Source organism: Giraffa tippelskirchi, chromosome 4, assembly GCF_054371585.1.
Source record: "Giraffa tippelskirchi isolate mGirTip1 chromosome 4, T2T-mGirTip1v1.2.pri, whole genome shotgun sequence".
Lineage (NCBI taxonomy): Eukaryota > Metazoa > Chordata > Mammalia > Artiodactyla > Giraffidae > Giraffa > Giraffa tippelskirchi.
Window position 1 is genome coordinate 155,186,004 of NC_137278.1, and position 10,743 is coordinate 155,196,746.

General features: G+C 46.7%; 1 protein-coding gene across 16 annotated transcripts in view; it reads right to left on the reverse strand.

Moving 5' to 3' along the window:
* Positions 1–10,743, reverse strand: part of KIF5A (kinesin family member 5A) — a 32,504-nt gene that overhangs the window by 20,947 nt on the left and 814 nt on the right. For 4 of the 16 annotated variants that reach the window (XR_014083147.1, XR_014083151.1, XM_081594208.1 and 1 more), the window contains exon 1: positions 7,367–10,446. The exons of 8 other annotated variants lie outside the window; for them this stretch is intronic. Coding sequence is in view for 3 of the 8 variants with exons in the window: in XM_081594208.1 (XP_081450334.1) it covers positions 7,367–7,495 (129 nt within the window). In the remaining 5 variants the exon portion in view is untranslated. Of the gene's footprint in view, positions 1–4,080; positions 4,706–7,366; positions 10,447–10,743 lie in introns of those variants that run through there. 4 more of the 16 variants (XM_081594218.1, XM_081594214.1, XM_081594217.1 and 1 more) reach the window with 2 other exon arrangements.

Below are 10,743 nucleotides of genomic sequence, written 5' to 3' on the forward strand. Positions count from 1 at the left end.
ACTATCTGTAGCAAATATTTGGCTACAAGAATGTTTATTATCAACACTGCTTATAGTAATGAGTATTTGAAAACAACAGAAAGAAGTTATATTTAGGGGACCGGTTAATACAAGGAATTGATTATGGCATGTACATATGTTTTGTTCTTTGATACTATTTAAAAGGATGACATAATAGAACACCAATAAATCTCAAAAATGAGTTGAAAGAACTCAAACTCAAAGAGCACATACTGTATTATTCCCTTTATATAAAGTCAAGAGTAAACAACACTAATTTGTAGTGATGGAACTCAAAGTAGCGGTTGCCTTGGGGTGATACTCACAGAAAGGGGGCAAAAGGGAGTTTTCAAGGGGCAATCAAAATGCTCTAGATCTCAACCTGGGTAGTGGTCACATAGGTGTCCAAATACATTATAAAATTCATACGGCTGTTTGCATAAGATTTGTGCACTCACTGTAGTAAATTATACCTAAGTGCTATCATAAAATATAACATCACAAGATGATGTGATAATGGCCCTTAAAATATGAATTATGCACAAACTCATTGTTAATAAGAAAAAATGAACATTAGACTATATTAGAGGTTTAATCTATCAAAGTGGCCAAAATAAAATAGTTTAATGATGGGACTTATTTGCTAGGCCTGTCAATTAAGATGCCTTCTCTAGGGGAATTCCCTGGTAGTCCAAAGGTTAGGACTCAACGCTTCTACTGCAGGGGGAATGGGTTCAATCCCAGGTAAGGGAACTAAGATCCCACATGCCGCAGTGGCCTGGCCAAAAATAGTCTGATGATGCAGTGAACTGTCTGGGCCCTTAAATATATTAATATGTATAGTCATTCAATTGTTTGTAAATAGCAAACGATTAGAACAAACCAAAATATCCATATCTATCAATAGAGACCTGGCTAAATAAATTATGGCATATCTCTACAACAAATCATACAGTAGTTAAAAAGAATGAGATAGATACTTATGTGCTGATGTAGAAGGATCTCTAAGACTCCTCATTAAGTAAAAAAAAAAAAACAAGGTACGGAACAGTATGTATAGTATGCTATCATTTGTGTAAAAAAAACAGGACATGCATGTATTAAATACATATGCATTTGCTTGTAAATGCATAGTATTCTTTTAGAAGAATCTACAAGAAACTGGCCATAAGGCTGCCTTCTGAAAGGGGAACTGGGTGGCTAGGAAAGAGGAGTAGGAAGGAGACTTAATTTTCACTGTGTATCTTTTTTATATCATTTGAATTTTGTTACATGTGGATGTAGGACATTCAAAAATTAATTTAAATTTTTTTAAATAAATAAAATTATGTAAAATATTTAATGGTGGTGAAATAGTCATGGTATTTTGTTGGTGAAAAATAGGTTACAAAACAATATAGAGTTTATGATACACTTTTATTAAAATCATTATATGTATATATATGTAGGAAAAAAACTAATGGAAACAAATACATCAAATTGTTAACAGTATTTTGGGAGGGGCAGATATTCAGTGAGTTTTTATTTCTTCTTTGTGCTTTTCTTTGTTTTCAACTTTGTCAACAACCCTGGGTTGGGAAGATTCCTGGAGAAGGGATACGCTACTCACTCCAGTATTCTTGGGCTTCCCTGGTGGCTCAGTTGGTAAAGAACCCAGTGTGGGAGACCTGGGTTCAACCCCTGGGTTGGGACAATCTCCTGAAGGAGGGCATGGTAACCCACTCCAGTATTCTTGCCTGGAGAATCCCCATGGACAGAGGAGCCTGGCAGGCTACAGCCTACGGGGTTGCAAAGAGTCGGACATGACTGAGTGACTAAGGACAGCACAGTGCTGTAACCAGATTATGTTTACTACTATTAAAGAAAAATCTACCTTGATTCATTTTTTTTTTAAGGTTGACTGAGTTTATGAATTATTCATAGGACTTTTGTAAATTTTTCACCATTTTTAAACCATTTTTATCTATACAGTTCATCATTACACTTTATTACAAAGAATAAAATTCTTATTACATAGAATAAAATCATATAGTGTTTCAATAAACAGACTTAAAGTGGCCTTAAAGCTTTTCCTTCTCAGTGGTAATATCTTTTTTTAAATTTTGTTTTATTTTATCCTTTAACTGAATTTTGTTTTATTTTATTCTTGAATTGTAATCTAACTCAATGTTTCTCCCATCCAGCCACCAAGAACAGAAACAAACAAAACATGTCCATCTCAGCCAGTGACTTTCACCTATTCTCCATCAGTGATGTCTATCCATGCTTATTGAAACCAGGCATGCAGCCAAAGGGGATTAAATATAACTCCCAAGCCAACCTCACCCTTCCCTTCTTCCCTTCTGGGAATCTGGGGATCAACGCTCTAACACTCCCAGTTGCAGGATTCCAGGGACCTCCCTGGTGGCTCAGATGGTAAAGAATCTGCCCACAATGCAGGAGACCTGGGTTCAATGCCTGGGTTGGGAAGATCCCCTGAAGAAGGTAAATGGCTACCCACTCCAGTATTCTTGCCTGGAGAATTCCATGGACAGAGGAACTTGGTGGTCTACAGTCCATGGGATCACAAAGAGTCAGACACGACTGAGCGACTAACACTTTCACTACAGGATTCCAGAGGGTGCTGTGGGCGCTTTAAAAGGGAGGGCGCTCTCCAAGTGCTGAAGACAATTACTGCCTGAGGAACTCATTTTCCTGAGCCTAGGCAGGAAAGAAGCAGAAGGAAGGGTGGCATTCTTGGAACCACAAGGATAAAAAAAATCCAAGAGCTAAAAGTGGATGCACTTAGTAATCTCACGAGCAGAGAAAGCCATGTTTACAATTCTAGGGTTTCTGGGAAGGCCTGCTACCATCTTCCTACACTTGGTTGGGTCCTTAAGTTTCAAACCTAGTTCATTTGTTTTTCCTAAGATTCTTATATCTGTTAAAGTATGAACGTCTTTTAACTTTCTATTTATTACAGGATGAATTTGTTCTGTCAGACCTTTTTAAAAGAATAACTAGACCAGTGGTTTTCCACTTTTTTTGCTTCTAGACTACTCACTTGGGAAACGTCACCATTATTTACATCTCTCATGATACATAATTATTCTGAGTCAGACTGTAGTATGTTGTGGGGGATTTCTTATCAGAATCTGCGGAAGTATATGTACAGTTAGCAAAAGCCATTTCTGATGCCCCCTCCCAGGACTTTGGCCAGGACACTCCACAGCCTGGACCACCATGTAAACCAAGAGTTTCCTGAAGACAGAGGTTCCCCTCTCAATCCTCTCAATCCCCAAGATCAAGCACAGTCCCTGGCCCACAGGAGGCTCTTCGTTAATATATCTGTTGCAGAAACACAGATATTGATGGAAGAAGAGAGCAAGAAGATCCTAGGGACCTGAATCTTTGGATGAAACAACCTGTAAGAAGGGAAAATGTTAACCACTTCCCAGTTGTGTCAAAGGCGAGCTGGTGGGGAGACAGCCCATTTAAAATAAAAATAACATCTAACTCTGGTTGAGGGTTTATGATGTGCCTGTCACTATGCTAAACAGTTTATATACATTATCTCATTTAATGCTCACAGAAATCCTAGGAGGTAGGTACTATTATTATTATTATATTTCATAGATGTGAAAACTGAGGTTCAGAGAGGTAGGGTAGTGGTAGAAGGAGGTTTCAAACCCAAGCAATCTGATTCCAGACCCACACTGTCAAAGTGATCCCAGAACTGACATGCCAACACTGCGTCAGAGCTTTACCATGGCTTCCCTTCCGCTCCTCCCTCCATGTGGGCGTTTCTCCAAATACTTCTGGACAGAACTAAAGCCCTTCATCACCCTCTTTTTGCAACCTCAACCCCTTTTTCAGAAAAATGCAGTTCTCCCATCCATCCTCTCCAAGGAGGTACTAATCCATGACTTCAATGAGTCAGGGACTAGAAGACTTGTAAGTCAGAAACACTCGGGGAGACCTTCCACCTTTGAGGAACGCCTCTGAGATCCACTCTCTCTCCACCCACAGCAGTGTAAACCGCCCCTCCAGAGGGCTTCTCTTCAGAGTCCCACAACCCAGGACTCTGTGCTCTCCTCTGACCTGCTCCAAGCTTCCTTGTCTCCTGTCCAATTGTGTCTCCCAGCACTTTCTGGTGTTTTCCACAAAGGGTGCTGACTAAAGCTAGTGGAAGGGCCTAAGATCAGGGATCCAGAGATAATCAACCTTTTCAACCTTCACTAAAGCACTTGGTAGAGACTGAACTTGAGAGCACCAGGACTGATTTCCATAGTGACACCCCTGGGGATTGTTGCCATGGCAATGCTGGAGAGACACTGGCCACAGTGAACATTACCTCCCCTCTCCGTTTTCCTTGACAAGACTCCCCCCAAGGCTAAGGCGAGAACTGCTCCTCTGCGGTCAGACATCAAAAGAATCCTGGGCCACCTCAAACAATACTGACTCTGCTCTAGTAATCCTGCAGGCCTCAACCTGGCTTTTCCAAATGAGGTACTTGGTGGCCCTGCTTTGTTGCCTCCTTAAGAATCCACCTAGCCATCAGGAAATCTAAGGGAGATAGAATATGGTGGATACTTGAATGAGGGAGGGAGGGAAGGGGAGAGAGAAGGGAAGTGGAGCAGGGGTGGGAGGCAGAGAGGCTATGGGTTTCCCTACTGCCATTCTCCCGTGTCTGGTATAGATGCACAACTCACACTCTGCCCACCAAGACACAGGCAGAGAGACACATAAATGGGTACACTTAAAAAGTCACAGTGGATTCCCAGTGACCCAAAGAGCAAGACAAGGTACATAGCACACAGAGACAGTGACCCAGACACCCTTCCACTATGACTCAGGCCATTAACGTGGGCTAAGCCCCATCCCCCAGATTCCAGGGAGAAGTCATGGGGTGGGAGGGGGATGAGGCTCACAGAGCTGTCTTCCCAGCTTATTCTCCTACACTAGGGACTCTGTAGCCCAGAGCTAGCCGCAGTGCAGAGAGGAGGGCCATCACAGGAGGAGCAGGGGGCTGGGCTTGGAGAGAGAGAATAGCTTCTCCCACCTTCAGCCTTCCCAGACATCCTGAAGCAGCTTCCTCCATTAACTCCTCAGACAGTTCCCACACACGGGCCCCAAAGGGAGCTAGAGGAAGAGAGAGGAAGGAGGGTGGGGGATTTCCTTCCCTTTGTTGGGACCCTCAAGGCACTCCTCACAATCACTTCACTTATGACCCTCATCCTCCTGAACGAGGAATGAATAGAAAGCCTGGGAAGGCAAGCACCAAGGATGCTGCCTGAGACAAAATGGCCCCCTATAAGCACTTATCTTGGCATGAGACACTGACAGGAAGGCCTAGGGCAAGGCAAGACACATAGCGAGACAAAGGTACAGCCCTGCAAATATCAGGCAAAATGGATAAAGAAGGAACAGCTGTGGAGTAAGATAAAATCTGAATTGGCAGGGGGCCCTGGGCCTCTATCTCTCCTCCCTCCCACCTCCTCTCTTATTTAGCTGGGAATGAGACGGATCAACACAACTCCTTCTCCCAACATCCCTCCATGCCCTGAGCCCACCACGCCAGGATGGATACCCCAGAGAGCCTAAGGGAGTTGGTTCAGATAAACCTAAACACCCTGGAGCAAGGAAGTTAGGCTTAAAAGTGGAAGCTTTTGTGGGTTTGTTCCTCCATAACCACCTTGGTCCTATTTCTCAGCCTTTCTGTCTCAGGGGGCCCTCAAGCTCTAACTCTCATGGCTAACACCCACTGTCCAGACTATTCAGAAAGGAGACCCCAAGGGTTAATCCAGGCATTCTTTCAGCCTGGCCAGACTGATCAGACTGCAAGGTCTAAGGTTCCTGAGACAAAGAGAGACAGGGGCCCTCTCTATGTGGCAAACATACATACATAAGCACATACACAAGGAGAAAGCAGCCATTTGAGTCCACAGTGGAGGTGAGAGAGACTGGTGACAGACTAGGGCCGTTGGGGACAGGACATGTCAGCAAGTCTCTTCCTAAGGTGTGTTTACTCAAAGTCCCATTCTCACTGACTCCAAAGACCCAGGCTCCCTCCTCTTCGTTGCTTCATTCCTTCAACAAGCAAGTCCTGTGCCAAGCACTATGGATCAAAGATACATAAGAAGTGCCCCTGACCTTGAGGATGGCCCTTATATGGGCTCCTCCCTTCTTGAACTGGCTACTGTGTCCTGGCCCAGCACCCCTCAAGTCCTACTCCCTAATGGACTCAACCCCAAATCCTTTCACCCCATAGCCTGACAGTCCCAACCAGCCTATGAAAGGAGGGGAGGGGAGGAATTCCCTAGGAATCCCTTGGGGGCTACCACAGCTAAAAGTCCAGAAGCGAAATCTGTGGAGGTAATGTGATACAGAAGGAGAGACGTGAGCTTTGGAGTGACAGATTAAGGTTCAAATCCACAAATTAACAGTGTGACCTTGAGAAAGTCATTCGACTTGTTTGGGCCTCAATTTCCTCATCTGTAAAGTGGAAATATTAATACCTTCTTCAGAGTGTTGTTTTGAAGATCAAATGATATATGTAGAGTAAAAAGCACAGTAAATACTAGTTCTCCTTCTTAACAGTCTCTTCCACACGGGTAGGGGCTGTCAAGACTAGGTAGAGGGGGTGGCTTGCTACTTTGTATTGGATCATCAAGAGAAGGATGAATAAGCAACTGCTTGATAGGATCTCAGGGTTTGGTTATTTTTGTTAGGGTGAGTTGAGGGGTCTGAAATCCTCTTCCTACCATACCTGGGAGGGAAAGGCAGACATTTCTTTAGGACCCAGAGGACCCCCCTCCCCAAACTGGGTGTGGCATCAATGTATTTCCTTCTCTGAAACCAAGTCACCAAACCTGTGCCCTCCCCCCAAGTCCAGGCTGTAACTACTTCAGGGGCTGACGGAGGCCTTGACCCCAGGGTCCACCCTCACTTGTACCTCGGCAGAGACCCTGGACAACCCGCCTCCCATCTAGCCAGTCCACTAGTCTTCCCCCTCCTTTCCTGGGAGGTGGGGGTAGAGATTCTGAGCCAATAACAAAGGGAAGATGCGCCTTCCCTAGGGAATAGGGAAAACGTCAGAAAAACACGGTACTGGCTCTAGGGGTGGGGACGCTGCAGAGAGCAGCAAAGGGGAATCCGGTCCCCGGATCGCGGGATAGTAGCCCACTCCCACTCTGCCGAGACTCGGCCTTCGGCCTGTCCAGGCCACACCCAGCCATCCTGATGCAGGGAGAGGAGGGGCTGCGGCTAAAAGGATGGAGGAGGATGAGCGGCGGGGAGAGGGAGCTGAGACAGGCTGGGGGCTGAGGCTCGCGAGGGTAAAAGATCCTGTCCCCTCTCCGAAATTCCCTCCAGGGGCTGCACTCACCCCAATAACGACGCTGTCGTCCCCTTGGAAAATGGGAATGAACTTGTCCCCCCGAAGAATCTCGGCCTGATTTAGAGGCCGAAATCGGCAGAGCACCTTGATGCTACATTCGTTGTTGGTCTCGGCCATGGTGGTCGCCGGCGTGGGGTTGGGGCACTTCGGCTGCAGAGGTCGCGTGTGCTCCGGGAAGAGAAGGGCTCAGCTGAGGCCCAGGCGGAGGGCAGGTGCTCAGTCTCTGGGGGTTCAGAGAGCTGAGGCGGGCGCCCGGGCGAAGGCTGGGGAGCAGGGCCGAGGCGCGCTTCCTCTCTCCTGCGGCACCGGGATGCTGGCGACCTGGGCGTCTGGTCCTCGCTCGGCGCTCTGCCTCTCCGCCCCTCGCGCTGCAGCGCCGCGCTGCGGGCCTGGGCGGGGCGGCGACGGAGGAGCGGGGCGGGGCTTCCCCGGCTGGGGGCTGCCACCCCGCGGCGCCCACCGACGGACGGTGGCACGTCTGCTCTCTTCTCGCCTCCTCTCCTCACTCCTGATGCTTGAAGACTAACGTGTCCTCACCGTTTCCCCACCCAAGTCACTCACTGGGTCCACCCTCACAACCCTGACCCGTCTGTCCCTCCCTCGGAGTCCACCCCCTTGGAAGGGCGAAGGGATCTGAGGTAGGCCTGTCTCCTCGTGGGAGGTAGAGTCAACAGCGCTCACCCCTCCTTTATTCCAGGGCATCCTTCACCTCCATCACAGTCCTCTCTCCAGACTGGCAGCACACATCTCCTCCTCTCTTTCCCCACAACCCTCTCAAAGATCCTCAGCCCACTCAAACCTTCAGGGGCATCTACTTGTACCCCTATGGAGGTGGGTGTCCAGGGTCCATTTTTCAAAGAAGAGTGTCAAGGGAGGTCTGGTTCTTCCTTTCCCCTCCTACATCCAAAAGGACTCTACTCTCTCCCCAACATAGACAGTAGGTCCCCACTAGGTCTCCTATTTTGGCCTGTCCGACTCTTGGCGACCCCATGGACTGTAGCCTGCCAGGCTCCTCTGTCCATGGGGATTCTCCAGGCAAGAATACTGAAGTGTGTTGCCATTTCCTTCTCCCCAGAATTTTCCCCACCCAGGGATCGAACCTGAGTCTCCTGCATTGCCAGGTAGATTCTTTACCAGCTGAGCTACCAGGACTCCTATTTTGGTCTATCAGAATTCAAAAGCAGGTAATTCTCATTTTTGCCTCATAGTTTGGGGCTGGGATGGAGGTGGCCCAGAGGAACTTTTGCAAGAGGGAGAAAGTCATAAAGCAGTGATGGAGGAGAAATAATGGTGGTGAGTAGGGCCAGAGAGGCTTGAAGAAAGGACCTCTAGTGCTGACATCTGCATTTGGGCTTCAGGCAGGTTTAGGCACCTATGTGAGTATGTTTCCTGTCGCAGTACTGTTGGACAGAGTCCCAACACTCCAGCCCCTTTCTCAGGCGTTTCTTCTGTTTCTCCCCCTTCTCTGGCAAAAAAGAGAGAGAGAGACAGAGCCAAGTCTAGAAATTCCATGTCCTTCCTCCCTTCCGGTCAGACTCCTGCTGCAGCCCCTGGGCAGAAACACCTAGAAGCTGGCGGGATTGATTTTTCTCCACGTCACAGGGCCTCTGCTGGCCAACAGAGTTAGACTGCAGGAGCTGAGACTCTAGGCCGGGGGAGGAGTGGGGTGATGGGAGAAGAAGGAAGGAGGGAGGGAGGTTCTGCCTAGCAATTGTCTGATAAGTGTCTAAGGTCACCTGAGGCAAGGAGGAGAGAATGATGGCCTGGCCAAACAAGACCTAACTACTCAGAACACAGCTAAAGGGGTTTCCGAGTTGGACATATACCCCTAACCCACCTTGAATCTTAAGGAAACTGAAGGAAAGAGGCTCAGCATAAGAAAATAGATGGGAAGGCAGTAGCACTGTGGAGAGAAAGGCTTGGGAAGGAGCCAGGAGAGTACACACTGAATGACAATAAGTTCTAAACTCAGGAAAACAGGCATCTCTCCAGTCACTTGGTCTGGCACTATTTCTAATTGTTGCAGCATCCTGCAAGCTCAGAAAATATCCCAACCTTAGGCCCCCCAGGGGCTCCAGGATGACACCCTTAGTGAAGGAGTTTCAAAATGCTAATCAATGCAGGGTCACTGGTCAAACAAAAGTTTACTGTGCATGGATCCCTCCTGGCAAAAAAACCAGCACACAATGTGAATGCAGTAGGTTTTTCATAAAGCTGGATTTGTTGTTTCAAAGGAATATCTTTTATTCTGAGAGTACTGTATGTCCTTCTGTACTTTTCTACTAAGTAATGATGGTAATAATAGGGAATAGATTTGGCAAATACTTGGCAAAATAAAGTAGCAGTACTATGCTTATCCTCAAAAAGGTTTGATATTGTTTTAATTGTACTAAACTGTGAAATTCAAAAGTCTGAAAACCATTAGTGAAGGGATTAAGAGCACAGAGGGTGCTACCAAGTGTTCATTTATGAACTTGTGGTAGAATTGCCAGATTCAAAAACAGGATGCCCAGTTAAATTTGAATTTCAGATAAAATAGTAAAATGTGTCTGTGTGTGTATGTCCTATGTATCATATGGGACATACTTATACTGTAAAGACTATTAGTTGTTTATGTGAAATTCAAATTTAACTAAGTGCTCTGTGTTTTATCTGACAGCCCTAACCTGAGGTTAGTTAACTTTCTCATTCCTAACATGATTAAATCACTATTAAATTTACTTATTGTTGTTTCAAAGCCCTGGCTGTGCCTTAGCATACCTAATTGTGTTATTTTTTACCCAGTCATTTAATTTCTGGGAGCTTGACATGGTTAGATAGCATCACCGACTCAATAGATATGAATGTGAGCAAACTGTGGGAGATAGTGGAGGACAGAGGAGCCTGGCGGGCTACAGTCCATGGGGTTGCAAAGAGCTAGACAAGAGTTGGGAGAAGGCAATGGCACCCCACTCAGGTACTCTTGTCTGCGCAATCCCATGGACCGAGGAGCCTGGTAGGCTGCAGTCCATGGGGTCGCTGAGAGTCGGACACGACTGTGCGACTTCACTTTCACTTTTCACTTTCATGCACTGGAGAAGGAAATGGCAACCCACTCCGGTGTTCTTGTCTGGAGAATCCCAGGGACAGGGGAGCCTGGTGGGCTGCCGTCTATGGGATCGCACAGAGTCGGACACGACTGAAGCGACTTAGCAGCACACAGGAGTTAGCGACTGAACAACAAATTTATCCACCGAAAAACAGGAATTGTAAAAACTCTTTCAAAGACTCGCTATAAAGACGAAAGAAAATAAGTTATGTGACACAGCTCCCAAAGCGCGTTAACGTCGGTCGCCGCCCAAGCCGGGTGGGCCAAGACTGCATAT